The sequence below is a fragment of the Cololabis saira genome, chromosome 8 (genome assembly GCF_033807715.1).
Source record: "Cololabis saira isolate AMF1-May2022 chromosome 8, fColSai1.1, whole genome shotgun sequence".
NCBI lineage: Eukaryota > Metazoa > Chordata > Actinopteri > Beloniformes > Belonidae > Cololabis > Cololabis saira.
Genome location: NC_084594.1, coordinates 5,919,485 through 5,941,943, shown reverse-complemented (window position 1 = coordinate 5,941,943; position 22,459 = coordinate 5,919,485). Strand labels below are relative to the sequence as shown.

General features: G+C 36.9%; 1 protein-coding gene across 1 annotated transcript; it reads right to left on the bottom strand.

Moving 5' to 3' along the window:
* Nucleotides 1-52: 52 nt before the first annotated feature.
* Nucleotides 53-22,092, bottom strand: LOC133448258 (charged multivesicular body protein 4b-like). Its single transcript, XM_061726621.1, has 5 exons — nucleotides 21,764-22,092; nucleotides 9,545-9,722; nucleotides 7,361-7,475; nucleotides 5,464-5,590; nucleotides 53-3,649 (listed from the first exon to the last, which is right to left on the bottom strand). Exons 1-5 carry the CDS (start codon nucleotides 21,945-21,947, stop codon nucleotides 3,588-3,590), a joined length of 666 nt encoding a protein of 221 aa, XP_061582605.1. The 5' UTR covers nucleotides 21,948-22,092; the 3' UTR covers nucleotides 53-3,587.
* Between the last annotated feature and the right edge of the window lie 367 nt (nucleotides 22,093-22,459).

The following is a 22,459-nucleotide window of genomic DNA, read 5'->3' as shown; positions in this document are numbered from 1 at the left end:
CATCAGACAACTCAACAGAGGGGTGAAAGTAAAAGTCATTCCAGCCCCAACATTGTACTGAATCCCAGTTTTATTTAGATAACCCCACATCAGCAACAGTCAGATGGCTACAACATGGAGAATAACCAGCGTCCAACCCTTACAATGTATTTCTGTACAGGCAGAAAGAGCATGAATGATATCTGAGGTATATAGAAAAAGTAAGAAACAATATAATGTTTTTTTTTTTTTCTGGATTGGGGTGAAGTTTTACATTTGCTTGCTTCTTCTTCTTTTAAAGTCATGTGAAAATTCAAGTGGACAACTGTTTGGTGCGTCGGACGAGCTCCGGCACACCGGGATCTTAATCAGGAAGACCAACGAGGAATAAATACATCCACAGCTCCTCACGCAATCATAGAGTCAAATGCATTTGCAGAAACTTCCCATCTCAGGCTGAATAAATTTGGACAAGCAGCTACTTCTTCAAAAGGCAGAAACACACACACTCACACACACACGTCGTGTAGGATTCTCTCCCATCTCGCCACTGCTATGCTACAGGCGGGATGCAGGTTTCAGGCACGAGTCATCTCAACTTCAGCCTCCTCGGTCCGTGTACTTCGCGGACATCCGTTTTTTGTTTTGAAATGACAATAAAAATAGAGAAATAATCCAAAATAATCAGTTTCCCCCTTTTTTTTTTGATAATAAAAAACGGAAAACGGATCGTTATCCATTATCCGTTATCCTATTTCATTGATGTGTTTGAAAATCTAATAAATGATGAAAGTTGTTTCTGGTTCTTTTCTTCTTTGATCAGATTGAAAATTAACAGTTTTAGATTTTTTTAATGTTGAAACAGAAAATAAATCAAATGTGAAACCTGGGAGTGAAACATGAGTTTAATCTGTAATCTGTCTTCAATCCGTCACGAAACTGCAGTGATGTTGTGACAGTCCGTTCAGCTGCAGCGTCCAAAAAAAAGCAGCATCCAATCAATAACATGTACTGAACTCTAACATACTGCCCCCCACCCAAAAAAAAAATGCCGAAAAATCATGACTGGATATCTGTCCACAAAAGGAGTAAAAGCATCTGAGGGCAGAGTAGGTAAGATGTTGAGAAGAGTTCATCAACCCTACCACACTGAAAGACAGCAGGATAACGGATAATGCATAATTTTTCGTTTTTTATTATCAAAACAAAAACCGGGATTATTTTGGATTATTTCTCTATTTTTATTGTGTCATTTCAAAACAAAAAACGGATGGCCGCGAAGTCCACGGACCCTCCTCGATGACGGGTTAACGCACGAATGGGAGCGAGCGACTGGGCAGCGCAGGGACGGGCCGCCGCTCCACGCCACACAAGCCGGAGAGGATCAGGAAAATAGTGTGGTCGTGGCCGATGGGGAAGCAGCAGAGACCAGGGTTTTAGCACCTCATTCGCTACGTGACACAACCTAACCCGCGTCTCTCAACGGCAACACCCGTGAGGGACGTGTATCGTTTCTAATGGGTATTAAGGGAGCGCTCTGGGGGAGGGAGGAGCAGCCATTCCTATCTGAGAGCCACTTAACCACGACAGCCACCTGCAGCCCCGCAGGTTTCAGCTCGCTCTTCCCGCCCGATTGTCAACGGATGAAACGTAGGTTTACATCCAAACTTCAAATAAAAGTGATCGGCGCTCTAAAAAAAAAAAAAAGGGGAAAGTTCAGGACTTTAAACGGGAGCCATGGAGATATTTCAGGGATCACCTGATGCCTTGGAGGGATAACAAAAGGGAAATTATAACCATTTTTTTTTTGCAGAAGTTAATCATGTCACAATAAAACCGTATTGGCCCGAATATAAGACAGTGTTTTTTTGCATTAAAATAAGACTGAAAAAGTAGGGGGTCGTCTTACATTCGGGGTCTAGACAATGCGGAAAATTAAAGAAACGCTGCAAATAAAAAGAAACGCCGCTGCAAATAAAATAAACGCTTTGCAAATAAAATAAACGCTGAAAATAAAAACAAACGCAGCTGCAAATAAAAAAAAAAACTACGCAAATAAAAAGCCACAAAACAAAAGCCACAACAGAAGTGAATTACCGGGGACTATTTTTGCTGATGCACCGGTGTTTTTTACGTGAGAGGAGAAGAAGACGACGAAGAGGACGTAAGTGAAAAGGAAGAAATAAGGAGAGCGAGGAATAAGAAGAAGAACGAACGAGAAAATAAATGAAAAGGTTAGTTTTCAACGTCGCTATGTGTCATTTTTAATGTGCAACACCGGTGCATCGACAAAAATAGTCCCCGGTAATTCACTTCCGTTGTGGCTTATTTATTTGTGTCGTTTTTTTATTTTATTTGCATCGTTTCTTTTATTTGGAGCGGCGTTTCTTTTTGTTTGCAGCATTTCTTTTATTTGCTAAGCGTTTATTTTATTTGCAGCAGCGTTTTTTTCTGTTTGCAGCGTTACTTTTATTTTCAGCAATGGCGGGTCTCGGCCACCGTACATTCACAACGCTAGATGGCGCCAGATATCTTTAAAGCGACCCCCTGTCACGAAGAAGAAAAATAAAAAATAGCGGAGAAAGAAAAGAGAAGAAAACAAGAGAAGAGATAACAGAAAATGGAGAAACGTTGCGACAATCTGGAGAAAAGTGGGTGGAAGATCGGCAGGTGAACCGGCAGCTGGGGAGAAATTATGATGTCGGTGCGGCGCGTGGCCATCACAGATGGTGAAACAATTGCAAAGCGGCTGTGAAATATGGTGTAAAGGATGTACTGTAATTATTTTCTGTATAAAATGGAATTTGGTGTTCAAAAAGTCTTTTTTCAAACTTGAAAACTTGAAAAAGAGGGGATTGTCTTATAATCAGGTTCGTCTTATATTCGGGCCAATACGGTAGTTCTGTATTTTTATGTAAATTCCACATTCCCCGTTTTCTTCTCAACGTTTTCCGACAGATTGAACAAAATGCTTGACAGAAGGATGAAACCCTGGATCTTTATACAACAGCACGTCCTCGTCTGATAATTTGACAGTAACTTTTCAATGAAAGAAAATCCTACAGTATATAATCTTTTGCTGCTTTGGGATTGAGCAGTGATGGGTCGTTGTTGTGGTGGCGGAGAGTTGCAGGAAGCAGAAACACGGCTCTCGCTCCCTCCTCTGGTTCTTTTTCTTTGTTTTTTGTTTTTTCCCGCGCTCACGTGTTGGTGCTTGACATTCTCCCCGAGACGAGCCTCGTCCTGTTCCTCCACACACCCATCCCTGGCAGTATGCACCCACGCGCTCATTCATGCTTTTCGTACAAAGGATTTTAACCAAATACAACCACGGGCTCTTTGGAGTGACTTTTTCTTCCACTCTTTGCCCTAGAGAAAGAAAAGGAGTGCACAGCGAGAGCAAAGAAATTCGTTCTGTAACATTAAAATCAGAAGATTATAGCCCGGGTTGATTCCAGCTGAGTCAGCATACGTGTGCACAAGTGCATACTAGAGGTTTGGGGTCTGGTTAAACATGGGGGTGAAGGCTTTAAGAGCGAGCAGCAGAGTCCCTGTCTCTCCTCCACAAGCCTGGAGCCAGCGTGGACCGACAGGAGAGAACCGGCAGCTCAGTTTGCCGCCCAGGCCTCCAGGTCCGCCATGTCGTCTTCCTCTTCCTCCTTCTTGGCGGCTGAAAAAACAAACAAAAAAACCAGGAATAAAACATTAAATTTTCCCATAAAAGCAGCTGATGGATGGTGTTCTGAGCCCAGTTGTTAGGGCCAGTCCCAAAACACACACTAGTCCTACTTTTCAGTCCTACCCCTAAATTTTGTGCGTTCCCGTGAGGGTAGTGGTGTCCCAATTCCTCTTTGCATGTAGGGCTAGTGGACATAACGAGGGCTAGTGTGTATGAATCTAGCCCTTCACAGTGAGGGATTTCAGATGCTGACTTCGCGACCCAGGGCCAGAAAAAATTCCCAGAATGCTTTACGTCAGGGGTGTCAAATGTGCGGCAGGAGAGAGGTTTTCATGCAAAAAAACGAAATGTTAATTTACTAAAAAGGAAGGCATAAATAATTGCCATGAATCGCAGCATATCCCATAATATATTTCTTCTACAAATCCATTGTTATTCCACAAAGAGAGCAGTTTGACATTTTTTCAGTTTTCTATAATGTATTTGCCGATTTTATTTCTTTGTAGACGGTTGTTTATTTTTATTAACTGACTACTATTATATATTTTTGCAGGAAAAATATCACTGCTAAAAAAGATGATAGAAGATATTTATTCTGAGAATTTCAACAAAAGTGACAAAGTAAAACAGTTAAAATTGGCGTAAATATCCGCGCCAATTTTTAAAAATAAATACACTTAATTGTACTGGAAAAATCTGTAAATCACAAAGAAACACTCTCGGATGTAATAAGAAAGATTTTGCTTTTAATTAAATTTTCTATAAAAAAGCGAAATATAAAAAAAACATACTTGTTTCTGTTTATCTTTGTAAAATGATATTAAAAGTATCTTACATAATTTGAAAAAAAACGAGATATTTCAAGAAAAGATCCTGAAGAAATATATTTTACATAATTAGAGTGTAAACAAAGTGCATATTTCCTTTAAAATGAACTAAATTGATATTGGATTAGATAACAATAGTAAAAAAAATGAAAAAAATAAATAAAAATAAATTTAAAACAAATTTTCGCACAGTTTTTGTTATTTTTTAGGGTGCGGCCCGCGAGAAAAAAATTGGTCAAATCCGGCCCCGCCAAGCAAAATTAGTTTGACACCCCTGGTTTACGTCATCATTTGCAGACTCAATCAACCAAAAAAACATGGCGGACATTTATAATTTTTAGTGAATAAAATCAATATTTTGAGTTAGTTTCTGCATAAAAATGCATTTTGATTACATTTCTAGCGAGAAATATATATTTTACTTTCATAATATTCATCAGTGAATGTACATAATCACTCGCTTGCTCATTGTTGCATTGTATCTTCAGATCTCGCCAGAATAAAGGCTGATTTATGGTTCCGCGTTACACCAACGCAGAGCCTACGCCGTAGGCTCTGTGCCGATTTAATGCAGAACCATAAATCAGTTCCCGAGCCGGCGGCTGTTCATCCCGAAAACATCGGAGCAAATTTTTAACAGGGTTTATTTGGATGAACTGAGCCCAGGTTGGGGATCTTAACGGTTACCTTTATGCCTGAAAAAATATTAAAACTTAATAAAGTGTCATATTAACAGCGCAACAGCGGAAATTAAAACAGCTTTTAGCTCTGGGCTTCCTGATATGGTGTGACGTATGTGCAAGCGTAACTACGCAGTCGCTTACGTACCCGAACGTAAACCACGCAGTGACATAGAAAGTGGTTCCCAATCCCTAGGGAACATTACAAGGGCCCTACGGGCTTCATTTTTAGGGCTAGTGGTAGAAAGTAGGGGGTGTATTGGGATTGGGCCTTAAACTTTGAGCTCTCGTGTCTCACCTGGTCTGGATGGAAGCGACGTCGATGGCACGCTGGGGAGAGTAACATCTTCTGTTCCTTCGATTTCCAAGAGATTTCTGTCCAGCTCTTCCTGCTCCAGCTCCTCCAGCTCCGTCATCAGCTCATCCTGCACAAAACACACAAATACAGGAATCAGGTTTGTCAACCATCACCCCTTTTACCACCAAACCGGTTCCTGTCTGTTTCATGATCCAACTCTGAGGTGCAGATGTTCATAAACCTGGTGGCTGAAGAGAGAATTAAAAAGGGATCTACAGGACGGTCTCAGAAAAGCCTTTTATTATTTTAATATTGCTGATCATGGCTTACAGCTTAAGAAAACTCAAATATCCTATCTCAAAAAATTACAATATTCTGGGAATCTTAATCTTAAACTGTAAACCATGATCAGCAATATTAAAATAATAAAAGGCTTACAATAGTTGATTTGTAATGAATCCAGAATGTATGACATTATTTATTTATTTTTTTTAATTGCATTACAGAAAATAAAGAACTTTATCACAATATTCTAATTTTCTGAGATAGTCCTATAGACGCTTCTTTCACTCTCATTTTTTAACTTGATATCAAACATAAGCCACAGACCCAGCAGCACATCTATCATCTCCTCCAGGTTCTACATCTTTGTCTTCTCCGTTTAGATCACACAATCAAATATGTCACAGCAGCTTCTCCAACCTCCTACTTCTGCTCTGGGTGTTTAAGACTACTCTGGTGATCAGACAGTCCTCTGAAACAACACAAGTGTGCTTTGTCATGTTGGCAAGACGATACCGAGGCGGAGAATGTATGAGCACAGAGTGGAAGCGGCCGGACCCGTTATTGCTGAGATCTGACCACAATCACTCTCCTCCACTGTTGCTTACTGGTTTATTTGCAAGGCTGGCAGTTTTGAGTTCCTCAAGCCTGCTGAGGAAAACATCCTGTCGTGCAACGGTTAACACGGGCACACAAATTAATTCTGCAGTCACCCGTGTGTCGGGCACACATCTGATCTAAAAACTGGAATTGATTATCAGATTTCAGATTTAAAGTATTGAAGGCAAAAGAAAAGGGTGTCCAATTGCTTTGACACCCGTTTCTACCAGCAGGGGGCGCCAGGCAGGAGGCTGTTGTAAACAAACGGCCAAAGGGATTGTTTTCAAAGGGAAAAAGAGAAAAATAACTAACTATAAAAATCAAATCCTTAAAATAGGTAAAAAAATAAACAATATTAAGGTTTAATTACTTTAAATCCGGATTAAATACTTTTTTATTTAAACTTTTTGTTTTAATATTGTTGCTGGTGTTTCTATATAATATATGCTGAGTCTGAGTTTGTTACACATTGACTCAAATATGTAATTTAAATTCTGATTAAATGAAAAAATTTACAATAAAAGTGGATTAAACTTAAATAATTCACCTATTAACAGAAAACTACAATTAAAAAAAATAAATTAAAACATTAAAAAAATCCTTAAAATATCTAAAAACTAAACAAAATGAAGGTTTAATTACTTTAAATCCTTAAAATATATTAAAACTAAACAATATGAAGGGCTAATTACTTTAAATCTGGATTAAATCCTTATTTATTAAATTTTTTAAATATTTTTGCTGGTGTTTCTATGTAATTTATGCTTAGTCATGCTTGTTAACCCAAATATGTAATTTAAATTGTGCGTTTCTACCAGCAGGGGGCGCCATGCAGGTGGCTGTTGTCTTCATTCTAAGGCTTATACAAGACTTTTCATTTTTTGCGACTCCAGACATATTAGTTTTCTTGTGTTTTTGGTCCAATACGGCTCTTTCAACATTTTGGGTTGCTGCCCCCTGCACTAGATGAAGCTCAGATGTCACGTTGCCGTGGTTACCGGAGAGTCACGCTCACCTCGTCAAACTCTTCGCCGAAGCCGATCGGTTTGGAGATGACGTCGCAGATTTCTTGAGCCACTTCCTGTTGTTCCGTGATGTCGGCCATCAGGTCATCTACTTTATCGATATCCCTGTAAGATGAAGACACAGAAAGAGAGAGAAGCCACGTAAATGTGACAATTAATGAAAAAATATCTCGGCATAAACCGATGGCAGACCATGTTACAGCTAACAGACCAAAACCTCACCCGCTTTTATTTTGATTTTAACACTTGATTGAATATATGCAAAAAATCACCTTTTTAATCCTCAGTCATTTCTAATCATCTGCTAAATTATTAAAAGATAAATATACTAAACATCAGCAACGCAAATGAAAACAAAAATACAGGAATGTCTCAGAAAATTAGAATATTGTGATTTTCTGTAATGCAATTACAAAAACAAAAATGTCATACATTCTGGATTCATTACAAATCAACTGAAATATTGCAAGCCTTTTATTATTTTAATATTGCTGATTATGACTTACAGATTAAGAAAACTCAAATATCCTATCTCAAAAAATTAGAATATTCTGGGAATCTTAATCTTAAACTGTAAACCATAATCAGCAATATTAAAATAATAAAAGGCTTGCAATATTTCAGTTGATTTGTAATGAATCCAGAATGTATGACATTTTAGTTTTTTTAAATTGCATTACAGAAAATAAAGAACTTTATCACAATATTCTAATTTTCTGAGACAGTCCTGTAAACTGAGACAGACACGGGGGGGCGACGCGTAGCTGTTGATGATTCGTTTCTGATAGGAGTGACAGCTGCTTGAACAGGTAGAAATCCTGGATTAAGAAATCCTGGATTAAGAAATCCTGGTTTTCAACCAGGCAAGCGGCACAAAATATATCTCCATGGCAACCGCACCCATTCTTTCTATGGTGCATTCAAGGCTAAGTTCACCCATGATAAAACACTTATTTAGGCTTAATCCGTGATTTTAGTCTCGTGCATCAGCTCTCAGGTCTTAAATTTAGGTAAATAAAACCTCTTATGAACAAAAGATAAGATAAGATAGTCCTTTATTGATCCCCAGAGAGGAAATGTGGGTGCTACAGCAGCTCAAAGTCGCACAACATGAACTCAGACTAAGTAAACGATAAAGATAAATTATAAGTATGAAAAATAAAAAATAAACCCTACTGGAGCAGGTAGACTCTTCAGGCTGAGAAGCGTCTCTGAAAACCTGAATTAAACTGCATCTGAAAAACCATCCAGACGTGGTTTTGATCTGGTTTCATGTTCTGATCGATGGCAACAAATCCAGCTGGACAGGACGTGGCAGTGGTGGCATAATCCAGTAGGAAGTCTTTAGGAAGTCTACTGATACCCAGCATTCAGGTGTGTATTAACTTAATGAATCCGTCTATAAGAGTCCATTTCTAAACAATTTATACACACATTATATATATATATATATATATATATATATATATATATATATATATATATATATATATATATATATATATATATATATATATATATTTACTAAGCTTTAACTATTTAAAAAAGGTACGTTTTTTCTTTTCTTTCATATCTAATAAGGGTCCAACTGAAAAAAATAGTATTGAGTTCGAGGGGTAGGAGTTCATACGTTTTTTGACTTTTTCCTCCTCCTTTTGAGCGTGACACATTTGCTACTACATTTATTAATTCTCGTCTACTTTGTTTATGATGGTACATTTATTATTTAGTTTTTTATTTATTATTATTATTATTATTATTATTATTATTATTATTATTATTATTATTATTATATTTATAATATTTATTATTCTTTTTGATTTTATTGATGTATTGTTCTGATTTTTTATTCATTCATTAATTTATTGTTGTGCTTATGTTTGATATAAAAGAAAAGATATAAATCTGGAGTCCACTCCTCTACAGTGAGAAATATAATTCACAAGTGTAAAACATTTAAGACAGTTGTCAACAAATGTCAGTGGATGTTTTGGCAAGTTCACCCAGAAGTCAGAGAAAGTTCCAAAAACAAAACAAATGAAAAATAAAAACAAGTATAGTAACAGAAAGAGGTGAAGATGGAATGAAACCAGCCGTGACATTGAAGATGAGACAGAAAGAGCGGGATTCCACATCTGAATCTAGAGACGACCTGCACCACATACATAACTTACATGTTTTCGTGTGCAGCCTTCATAGCCTTGGCAGCAAAGCCCATGTTCTTGAGCACTTCTGTGTTTGTGTTGGCGTTCTCCAAAGCCTCCCTCTGGAACTCGATGGTAGACAACGTGCCGTCAATCTGAGCCAGCTGCTTCTCGTAGCGCTTTTTTCTCTTCAGGGCCTGTAGCGCCGCTGGACGGAGACAAACAGGTGAGACAAAGTTAGTTCAGGAAGTCCTGAGAATCAGTGTGAGCGTGGCCTTTTTCTTCATTCTGCCGGATTTATACCCCTTTTTTCCCAGATGAGTTTCATTCCCTAAAGCAGATGTTTTCAACTAGTTTTCTCCCAGGGACCACCATTATAACCAAGAAGCAACTCGGGGACCAACTGCTTTTGGAGATGTTTGTTTTATTTTGCACCTTGCTTTTAAATAAGGGTATGTGCCTATATAGGCTATTTATTTGCATCAGTGTCTATTTTTATTTGCACCTTTTGCTATAAAAAAAAAAACAAAACAAAAAACTGTCAATAAAAAATGAACAATAGGAAGCCAAGAGGGCTTATAATATTACAAAGTTCACTCTGATTGATTTAAATCTTTATTTCGAGCATACATAAAAAAAAACAATTACACAAAACGACAAAAAAAAGAATATAAATAAACAAAATCAATGGGAAATAAACCGTCATGCCCAAAAAAGAAGTAGGAGGAAGTTGAAAAACTTAGTCCTACCCCTTGTTTCTATTTCAATTTAGCTTGAAAATAAAAATAAGAAAAAAAATATATAACTCTCACTCATTTGACATAATTTGGATGGGTAAATTATTCACAAAAATGAATATTAAATGGAAAATAAACTGAGTCTAAAGAATAAATATATATTTTTTAATTATTTATTTTTTATTTTTATTATTGTTTTCCATTTACACATTTCACGGACCACCTGCAATACCGCCGCGGACCACCAGAGGGCCGCGGACCACCGGTTGACAATCCCTGCCCTAAAGTATATCCTCCACTTTAAGTATCATTGAGGACAAATTCTAAAAGAAAGAAGATAAATTACTGACACAATTTGAACCGGAAACTCATTTTATAAAAAGGTAGATTTCCACATACAGTATTTCTATTTATTCAAATCTCTCTCAATCTGTTAAAATCATATGTTAGCCCAGGAAGGGCAGCTGCTGCGGTGAAGGACTTGTCTCTCCACAATCTCCATGTTTAATGAGTCCTGCAGGAAGCCTTGTCTCACAAGAATTACATGGGAAAGCTAAATATTTGGAAATCCAGAGGCGGCTGCTCGGCTGTGTGCAAGGCCGACATGGTACCGGGAAAAAAAAGGAAGGAGACCCACAGCGTGAATCAGCGCTCGGTTAAAACACTACACCGGTTCACCAAACCCAAACACGGGAAATTCCCCTCAGGTCATTATAGCAAAACCCCCTCTATTATGGTGCTGATCTCAGTATCTGCTGTCTACATCTGTTATAATAATCCCAGTAGTGCACCAGTTAGCCACTGTGTCTGTGTCTCTCCTTTCTCTGTTCTTCATTCTCTCTGTCTGTTCTCTTTTCCTGCTCCACCTGGCTGGTCTTCAGCAGGAGGTTCCCCCTTATGATCCAGGTCCTGGTCCAGGTTTCTACCCCCTTATGATCCAGGTCCTGGTCCAGGTTTCTCCCCTCCTAAAGGGGAGTTTCTACCTGCCATTATTTATGTTATGTTTATGTGATAATTGCTCGGGGGTCATGTTCTGGGTCTCTGGAAAGATCCTAGAAACAACTTCTGTTGTAATAGGGCTTGGTCACCAAGGTGCATTCTGGGATGCAGCGGCCGTGTTGGCAGCCTCGTGAGTGTAAACAAACAGCAGTGTAGTAGCAGAGAGTAGCACCGAGTGAACAGACGGAACGCAAAAAAAAGATGTTAAACTGCTGGAAAGGAACTGGAATTTACCGGGATACCTTAAACAAGGAAGCCAGGGAGCGGTATATGGAGAAAATAATGATTATTAACAGTTTGGATCCATATGAAATCCTTACTAAAGAGTGGATCTCCTCGTCGGAGCTCCACTCTTTATAAGGACTTACTGCCGCAGTTCTGCACAACCCACGTCTTCGGCTACCTTGTTTAGGAGTGTTTGGCAGCTGCTTTGGTAAATGTTTGACTCGCCATGTGTTTCAATAAATTTGTATAATAGTACAACATGCAGTACATGTTTTGTATTACTCTTACTTTTTTTTTCTTTTTCTTTTTTGACTGCTATATTATGCTGAAGAGGCTCCGAGGCGTGAGCAATATTTTTGTTTTCCTCGTGAGATTATTTTTTTCCTCTGAAGCTACAAATAGAGTTAATCCTCAGGAATCTATAAGATAAGGTGTGGGGTTCCCCAAGGGTCAATTTTAGGTCCAACTCTTTTTAATCTGTACATGCTGCCCTTTGGGGACGTCATCAGGAGACACGGCATCAGCTTCCACAGCTATGCTGACGATACGCAACTGTACATCGCCGTGTCTCCTGATGACACTGGGCCAATTGATGCCCTTTTTAACTGTATTTTAGACATCAAGTCATGGATGGCAGCAAACTTCCTACAGCTCAACCAGGGCAAAACAGAGGTTTTACTCATCGGTCCCGAAGTCCAGAGAGAGAAACTTTTACCAAAGTTACAGGATTTTAAACCCTCAAAATCAGTTAAAAATCTGGGCGTGATTTTTGACTCTGAGCTCACTTTTATTCCACATATTAAAAACATAACAAAGATCGGTTTTTACCATCTTAAGAACATAGCCAGAGTCCGCCCGTTTCTCTCTCAGGCTAGTACGGAGGTGCTGACGCATGCTTTTATCTCATGTCGTTTAGATTATTGTAACGCCCTGCTCTCTGGTCTTCCTAAAAAGAACATGTACAATCTACAATTACGACAGAAGTCAGCCGCACGCGTGCTGACGAGGACCAGAGGGCGGGAGCACATTACACCTGTTTTAAAATCGCTGCATTGGCTCCCCGTGCGCTTCAGGGTTGATTTTAAGGTTCTTTTACTGGTTTTTAAGTGTCTTAACGGTCTTGGGCCTTCTTATTTGTCTGCACTACTTTTACCCTATCGACCCTCGCGGACCCTGAGGTCCTCCGGGGCCTTTTAACCATACCAAAAGTTAGAACTAGGACACACGGGGAGGCGGCATTCAGTTTTCATTAATACGTTTTATGTTTATTTGTTTTATGTTAAGCACTTTGTGTTGCATTATTTGTATGAGAAGTGCTATATAAATAAAGTTTGATTTGATTTGATAATATCTTTTCCTCAACAATCTAGTTTTATCTGAACATTGGGGTTAATTGCACCGCAGAGAGCTGGCCAGCAACTGCGTTTAGCTGGAGAAGTGGGGAAAAAAACCTGTGTTTTGATCCGACCCCGGTCTGTGTGAGTGTTTGTTTGTGGTTTACTGTGGAAGGTTATGTTTGGTTGTCTTACAGCAGCGATCCAAGCGAGCCGACGACTCTTTTACTCTGTTATATCAGATACTTGACCTCCGTGGTTCTGCCTCCGAGCATGTGTGGAGCTGCTGCAGCTACAACACAGCAACGGGTTACCATGGTTACAGAATAACGGAAAGTAACAATTACAAGTACCGGTAGGCTAAAACAAAACGAAGAGGGAGCACGTCTGTACACAGTGCGCAGTGGTCCGAAGAGTTGCTAAGATAGCATCCAACATGGCGGCTCCGCCAGGTGATGACGTCGAGACGACCAAGCCCTATAGACACTATATAAATAAAATTGAGTTGAATTTAATGATGCACCGATTGTTCGGTAACCGAAATTGTTCGGCCGAAAATGGCAAAAAAACACTTTCGGTGTTCGGTGGAATAAGTGGGAAAAAAAAAACGAACAATTAATAACGGCGTTGTAAAATAAGGACATAGACTGGCCGCTCCGTAACTGTTGCGCACCACATAAATAGTTGGCCAACCAAAAACTAACCACATAAGAATTTTACCTAACATTCGCCAGCAGGTGGAACCAAAACAACATAAATCAATCTATTACAGGTGCGTTTAGATGACGAAATCAAACGTGGAAGAGCGTGGAGTGAAGTGGTGCAAACATGTCAGCAGTGTGGAAGTATTTTAGAGTGGCAAAGAATAATACAAGAATGGCTGTTTGCAATGAATGTTCTGCTCAAATATCTAGAGGGGAAACATCTGCAAAGTCTTTCAGCACTACAAGTTTGATTTATCATTTGAAATGATAAAAAACCCTGAGCGCTTTAATGCATTTTTATTGTTTTAAGGCCTATGTTACAATGTTCAGTCAGTTAAGCCTAACGTAAGCTCAAAGATGGCCAAAAAATGTATTTTGCTAATTTATTTATTTTAAGTTATTGTTCTTTGCTGGTATAATGTCTGCTGGAATATTTAAGAAATGCTGGGAAATTAAAAAATGTTCAGTTTTTTATGTTCAACAAATGTTTTCTACCTTGTAATTTTGTAAAAGATTTTTTTCTTTTAAAAGCATGCTTAAATCAAATTTATTTGATTTATGCAATGGTGAAAAAATTGGCAAAATAAATGAAAAACTGCGAAGAACCATGTTCGGTATTGTTCGGTATTCGGCCAAGTGTTTATTATTATTTTCGGTTTCGGTTTCGGCCACAAATTTTCATTTCGGTGCATCACTAGTTGAATTGAAAATTGAAAATCTTGGCCCGGTCTCTCTTGGAAGAGAGATTTTAATCTTAATGACACTAACCTCATTATATAACAGGTTTATTCAACATGATACCTCACTTGCTTTTTTTTTGCTTTTGATGCAAAATGTGTAATCATACTTCAAATGCATTTCTGATCTTTGTCTCACATTCAGAGGTTTTGCTGCTCCAGTCTTTTGTAAACCTGCCATTTATGAGCCCAGCTCTCGGTTAGCGTTCAAGGCGACCACGTATCAGTGTCTCCCACACACATAAACACACAGACGTCTTCAGAATCCCACTCTGGAGCTGGGCCAGCCCACCGTGAGCCCGGCAGCAGCTGACGGATCCAGTCTGACCAGATGAAATCAGCAACCAGACCTATTCCTACTCTGGAAGCATAATTCAATAGTCAACGTCACACAAATCATGATCAGATTAGGGAGGATACAGAGATGCCATTCAACTCCCATGGGGTTACTTTGTTTGTGTCTTGCTTTTGCTATCCCCATTTCTTTCCAGGACACGTTTTATAACCTCAGTACAAGAATACAGCAGGTTTTCTGCAGTAGGTAACACCTAGAGTGTCACAATTATAAAACCAGCCATACTCATGACAACCTTAACTAACTGACTAACACTAACTAAGCCATCCTTTCCACAAATAATGATCAAATCATATCCAAAAATAGATTAACTTATTCTGGCTGTGCCCCATTGTTCAAACTTTTTGGAGTGATATGTGTAATTTTGTGTCTGAAAGCATTGAAACTAATTTCAAATTATTTTGGAAGGATGTGTTGTTTGATGTTTTTGACCATGTTCCGATTAGAACAAAGCCAAAAGAAACATTTATTATTAATTTGTTGATTATCTTTGCAAAATTCCACATCCACAAATCCAAATTCTTACACAAAACACCCTCTTTTTTTAACTTTTCATTGTGAATTAAATCAGTATCTGGACTCTATTAAGTTTTCTACTAATTCAAAAGCAATCAAAACCATAAATGTATGTAAATGTTTTGGCTTTCTGTTATAATTTCATCCCCCCTGGCTGGTTATAATGTGCTTTTTGTTTTGTTCTTTATTTGAGTTATACTCTTTATATGTTATAATTCACCGTGAAATTGCATAATGTGAAGATTTGTAATCATTGTACTTTTTGCAAATGTTAAATTAAAAAAAAAAAACTATCCAAAAATAGAAAACATTGTGGAAAATTAACCAATTACACCAAATACATATGGGAAAAAAGATCTCATTGATAAACTGCCCTGTGTATTTTATCAACGCTGCACTTAAACCATCTAATTTAGTCAAATTTTGACAAAGGGGAGAAAAAAAAAAGATATTTTGATAGCAAGTTCTTCTATAAACCCGTTAAATTTGGGTTTGAAAGTATAACACAGATTCTACCATTACAGCAGGATTGGTATGATTGTTATTCAGTTATTAAGCAATGTGCATTCACGCTGCAGCTAATAATAACAAGGAAGTGATGAGTAAACTATGCTGAAATTCTAGTTTCACAGTTGGAGACAGATGTACAATCAAGGTAAGATTGGGGTTTTAAAAATAGCTGGATATGACTTCACAATGCTTGTGATGGTTAGAGTTACAGGGCTACCTGCAACCACAGCTGGTTATCCTGATTAACAAAGATTGAGATAATGATGCTGAACAGATCCAAACTGAGGAACCTAAAAAAATAAAGAAGAATTTGCTTGTACATAAAAACCTCTGCTGGATAACTTTTGACTACTTTATCTTTGGCATTTTCTGAGTGAGAACATGGGAAAATGTCACTGTTTTATTGTCAGCACACTATTGAGTCTTTCATTTAAAAATGTTACGAAAAAGTCCAACATACACCCTAACGGGGAAGTGTAGTTTGTCTATTCTAAACAAATATACAGTAAAGATTAATTGGTCAGCAAGATTTTTAAAAAACAGTGCAGGCGGGTTTCTGTTTCTAATGAGGTTCTTTCATAGGACTCCAACCATTGATGTGTGAGAAACTGTTTCAGGTGAGACCCTGAAACAAACAAGTTTTTGTGAACTTCTATGGGGCTGAATCACATCGTTTTAGTTTCTCTTCTTTGTCATCTTATTCTTATTTTTTGTTAACACACAGCAAAAAGGGTGCACTGCCATCACCGAGGGGTACAGGGTGTTCGCTTGTTAAGTCAGTGGATCTTACCAAAACACAAACAAATACCAAAGCTTCTAGATTTGAACCCAAATGTAATGAAACTTAAGTCTTAAGTTCCTTATTTGAGGCTAATACTTTCTTAAATTTGTGGTTAAAGACCAGGTCATGTTAGGATGTTTAGTTTTTAGTAAGATTTTTTTGTTTTTTTTTAAACAAAAGTAACTTAATTTATGCTCTGTATATATATATATATATGCAGGGAAATTGTCCATTAATGCTTTTTTTTATTATTGTTTTATTTTTTACCATGGAAATTACTATTGTTTTTAATCAAGAATGAAAAGAAAGTGTAAATGAATCATGTATATAACCTCACAAAGGCATACTTAATATTAAACTAACTTTTATTTTCATTACTTACGTCAATAACGATTATTCTTCGAGAAAAAATGGATACTTAAGAAGTGTTTATGAGTAATGAGTGGAAAAGTAATTTAAAGGAGGCACATCCGGGGGCTTGCGTGAATAATAATCGATACCATACAGTTCACAGAAAAAAAAAGGCCAGCCGACATAAAAGCATGTTAAAAAGAATATAATAAAAGCTTGTCCCATGTTAATTTATTCAAGCTCAGGTTGGTATTCAGCTCCAGTTTTGAGGTGTCATTTTACATACTAAGGGCCTGATTTACTAAGATCCTAAATAAAGAGTACTAAATTGCGTGTGCACTGAAAAAGTTTGCACGTGCTGTTGTGTGTTTTGCGGGTGATCAACTAAGATTGCTTGGGCAATTGATAACAGGTGCAAACAGCAGTATTTAAATGAGGTGTTGCGTGTCTTACGGTTTGCGCCATGGAGAGTCTGGATGGAAAGCAGGATAGTTGCAAGCGCAAAATTAAATTTGACGAGTTGGAGTTAGAGATATTAGTGGAAGAGGCAAATAAACACATTCATGAATTACAGCAAAGACATTTAAACATTACCAAAAGAAACGCAATATGGAAGAAAATCTGCGATAGAATAAATGCAGTTGGTAAGACAAAAAGAACGGCAGATGAGGTTAAAAGAAGGTGGCAAGATTTAAGGCGAAGAACTAAAGAAAAAGTGGCCTTTAATAAAACTTGTGCAACCATTTTTAAAATAGCATGCAGCAGAATAAAGACTCTCTCTCTGCGTATTCTTTGATTTTGGCGATGTCGCCTCCTTGCCACAATAACAGCAGCCATCGGTGCGTAATGCTGGGCAGATTAGCACCTTCCTTTCAAACGTATTAAATACAGACGCAATCACAATACCCGCAATTACTTTGAGGCTTGGTAAATCTCATTGCGTGTGGTAAATTAACCTATTTGCATTTTCCCCTCCCAGTATTTAGCGCTTTCTGGCGGGTACGCCCCATATTGATTATTCATCAGGGCAAAATGACTAAATGAACAGCGTGTGCTATTTTGCTCATTTGAGAGGCGCAGTCCTCTTTGCACGCTGTTAGTAGATCAGCTTGCACATTGGTTTGCGGGTGATGTCAAGTTTGCACACGTTTTTACGCACGCAAACCTTTAGTAAATCAGGCCCTAAGTTGACATTTCACGTGACTTCATGTTCTTCCTTCAAACTTCTGTTCTAACATTCTTATGAAAGGGTGTTTGGTGTCTCTAAAGGAGACATTTAAATTACATTTAATTTGTATTCTGTTTTTTCACTTTTTTGTACGCTATTTTATGCATGTTTGAAATAAAATCTTCAAATCAAATCAATCTTTCTTAAAAACAGAGAACATATTTCATTGACCTTAGAAACAGTTAAACGGTTCTCCCAAACCTCAGGTCAGCATCTGAATCTGGACACGTGTGAACTCATGAGTACTCATAACTGTTCTGACCTTTCACTGTATGATATGCCTGTTAAAAATAAGATAAAGTATTTAGGAATTTGGGTACCCAAATGTTTTGACACTAGTGACATTAATGTTAACCAAAATTGAATCATAATCCAGGTTAATCTATCCATCTTACTCTTCTGCAATCCCACCAAGGATTATAAAAGAAATTAATAGGGGTGTAACAATATATCGTGCCATGAAATTTCGCGATACAAAAACGTCACGATACGTGTCGTGGAGGTGACAAACTGTATCGCGATATTTGGTTATTAATATTAATATATTGTGTTTACTAGTAACATCTATTGGTGCAGCAGGATCACGTGACGACCGCGCCTCGACCAGCGGACCAAAATTTCACTACGCTCAGAAGAAACTAGTACCGTTTTGCGGTCCCGATCACGGGACTCTTGCAGGGTTTTGAGCTCCAAACTTTTACTTCTAAGGTGAGCATGAATCAATCTTTTTTATGCTGTAAAGATTGTCGTCCTCAAAGGTGGGAGCGGGATGAAACGATAACGGGGTTCACCTTAAGGCCTCAGGAGCATGTGGCTGAAGCTCTTAGCTCTGCCAGAAGATAAATAACAGTCATGTTGTGTTTGGAGTTTAGGACTTTTCATAGTTTATTTATTTATTTAATTTTAGTTGTTACATTTCTGGAAAAGAAAAAAGTCAAATCATACATGAGAGAAACTATTCAGTTTGTGGCAAAATATTTGTACTTGTTTGAAACTGAAAATGCTAAATGCAAACCTGACATTTACTTTTAGTTCAGTTTGTGGAAAATGGTTGGCCTGGCTTTCTCTTAAACTTAAACAGTTATAAAGCATTACAAACTGTAACAATAGGGCAAACGCACGAATGAATGGAACTTACTCCCCAAACACTTTGAGCGAACTACTAGCATAAAAGAATTCAAATTATTAGTAAAGAAACATCTCTTAAATAAATACATATAAAACTTACTCAGTTATTATTAAATGGCTATTGGTTTACTAAAAATGGTCATTGGTTCAAGTTACGATAAGTGATCATAACTTAAACGCATTGTCGATGACTATACACTGTTTGAACTGGTTGATGCTATTTAAAGAAGGTATGATTTTGTATTGTAATGCATTACATCTAAATGTTTAACAATGACTGTAACCTTAATGTGAGTGTCAAAAGGAGCACTGGTCTTATTTGACAGAAGTCTAAAGTATATTTTGTAGTAGAATTTCCTTTTTTCTTTTCTACCTCTTTAGGTTTGCTTTTAATTTTTGTCATGTATTGTATATTATGTGTCGGACCCCAGGAAGAATAGCTGCAGTTTTGCTGCAGCTAATGGGGATCCAAATAAAACTATAAACGCACACAGCATTGTTTTGTATTTTGTGTCTTTTCAAATAAAAGACAATTTTTTCCAGTCATAATGTTCCTCATTCAAGGTTGTTAAAAAAATACTGCTATAATATCGTATCGTTATCGTGACCTCAATATCGTGTATCGTACCGTATCGTGAGATTAGTGTATCGTTACACCGCTAGAAATTAATAGAATACATTTTAATTTCATATGGAAAAATAAACACCACTCTATCAAAATATAATATAATAAAATGAAATATTAATTAATTAATATTTATTTATTTATTTATTTAATATTTATTTAATCAAACAATATTTTTTTTATTAATTTTAATTAATACATTTAATTAATCTATAAATTAAATCCAAATATAATAAATAAATAATAAAAACTTGTTTTTTAGTGTTTGTCCTGCAGGTCACGTGGTTTTCATTATCGTGACCTCAATATCGTGTATCGTATTGTGAGATTAGTGTATCATTACACCCCTAGAAATTAATAGAACACATTTTAATTTCATATGGGGGTCAAAGACGTGACGCTTACTTTTTCTGTCCGATGAAACTTTTTACCTAATAATAAACATAAAAATGAATAAAAAATATAACATGTATGTCTAATACGTTCCTTCAACATGTGCCCACTCTTATTTTATTTAAACATGTTGGTTATTGGTCATTTTCTGCCATCTGAAGTGTGAAAACATCATGTGGGGTGACTGTCCGGCCTTGACTTCTGTTTGGACAACTGGTTTTAAATCACATTAAAACAATTTAAAAATAATGCTTGCCCTATTGGGCATACTTTCAAACGTGTTTTAGATTTATTGACAAAGTTATGGAACATTTGTACACACATTTCAATCATAATACACAAACTAATCTTGTCCGAATATGTTCATTGTCTGAATTATCATCTGGGGTGACCATGAAAAAAATATAATTGAGGGACTTTTATATTGACAATCATCTCAAAGAGGATGTTGCATCAGCCAGTTACTCCATGAGGGTCCCAGAGAGACAACCTGCAGGTCAGTAGTCTCTCTCTCCTTTACAAATAAATCCTCTTTCTAACTGCTGCAGTGTATACGTCACATTTTGATATCATGTGGGGTGACCACCCTAAAACTGTAAATAATTCGTTTTATTTGCAAATCTATATTTTGAAGGTACATTTGTTAGTGATAATGTGGTGAGAAGTAGCTAGCTTAGATCATATAGCTAACTGTTAGCCTGTTATATTTGATTAAACTTGAAAGCATCATGTGGGGTGACCACCTGTCATGTGGGGTAACCAACAAATGGCAATTCTGTATCAAATTCAAAATTGAATGTCTATCAGTTTTGGTTCAAATATAAATTATTGGTATAGCATGCATAAGTGGATACACCTTGTACACATTTTAAATCAGTTTTATGAATTTTAGAGTAAGTAAGAGGGTGACACTGCCTTTATGGATAGAATGTATTTAAAAATGGTTTTCAAAAAATGAAAGGAAAAATGTGTCTATCTTTCTTGAACAGTTAATTTAATTACTGATACTTATTAAAATATAAATTTTGTTATGGAAATCTATTAATTTTGAGATAAATGGTCGCCCCAAATGACGGTTTAAAGGTTCAAAAACACTAAAATACCTTTGTTTGAAGTTTTCACATACATGTATGTGTACACTACATTTCAAATGTTTGGAAAATGGCCAAAAATATCTTTATTTTAAGTATTTTAAAAATGGGCTACTCAAAGGCCTTATACGTCTTTGACCCATGGAAATATAAACATCACTCTATCAAAATATAAATAAAATTAAATATTAATTAATTAATATTTATTCATTTAATTAATTAACTAATATGTATTTAATTAATTTAATTAATTAAATCCAAATATAATAAATAAATAATAAAAACTAGTTTTTTAGTGTTTGTCCTGCAGGTCACGTGGTTTTTAATGTAGATCTTTACCTGGTTAGTTTTTAGTATAGTTCTTTACCTCGTTTGTTTTTACTATAAATCTTTACCTGGTTTGTTTTTACTATAAATCTTTACCTAGTTTGTCTTTAGTATAAATCTTTACCTGGTTTGTTTTTCGTCTAGATCTTTACCTCGTTTGTTTTTACTATAAATCTTTACCTCGTTTGTTTTTAGTATAGATCTTTACCTCGTTTGTTCTTCGTGCCGTTCTTCTTGGCCGTCAGCAGCTCCTGGTCGATCTTCTTCTCCAGGAAGTCCTGTTTTTTGGCCAGCATCTCCTCCGTCTCCCGGAGTTTCTGGATCGCCTCCTGGGGAGTCGGCGCCTTTCCTCCTTTACCGCCGCTCCCGAACAGTTTACCGAACAACGACATCCTGGGAGTCTGTGGAAACAATATCTAGGGTTTTAAACGCGCTGAACTGTTAAATGTCTGTGTTTCTGTTCTCTGGACTAACTTCGCCCAGCCAGGGCTGCTGTTGTTTTTGTCTCTTCTTCCGCGTTTACAGACAGGCCTCGTGATGTCATTACGTCAGCGCGCCTCGTGATGTCATTACGTCAGCCAACGTGACTCATCAATACGTCTTTTTTTTTGTGTGAAACTTTATTTCAATTTCAGAAAATACAATAACATTAAAATAAATGGCAGACATCATTCAATAATATACAGAGGTGTCTTCAGTATTCACATTCATTACTCAGGTAGAAGTATAGATACTAGAGTTTAAAAATAAGTTAAAAAAGTTGAAGTATCAACTCAAGTTTTTTACTCAAGTAAAAGTATAAAAGTACTGGTTTCAAAACTACTTAAAGTATAAAAGTAAAAGTAATGTAAGGGGGAAAAAAGCCATTGAATGCATCTTAGTAGTGTAATGCAAATATATTAAA

What these genes read in the sequence shown, in the direction of transcription:
- LOC133448258 (XM_061726621.1), bottom strand. Translation starts at nt 21,947, where the DNA reads ATGTCGTTGTTCGGTAAACTGTTCGGGAGCGGCGGTAAAGGAGGAAAG. An exon ending in CGGCACGAAGAACAAACGAG is followed by an intron (nt 9,723 to 21,763) that starts GTAAAGATCTAT and finishes GTCTCCGTCCAG; the next exon opens with CGGCGCTACAGGCCCTGAAG. An exon ending in TCGGCGAAGAGTTTGACGAG is followed by an intron (nt 5,591 to 7,360) that starts GTGAGCGTGACT and finishes TGTTTTGTGCAG; the next exon opens with GATGAGCTGATGACGGAGCT.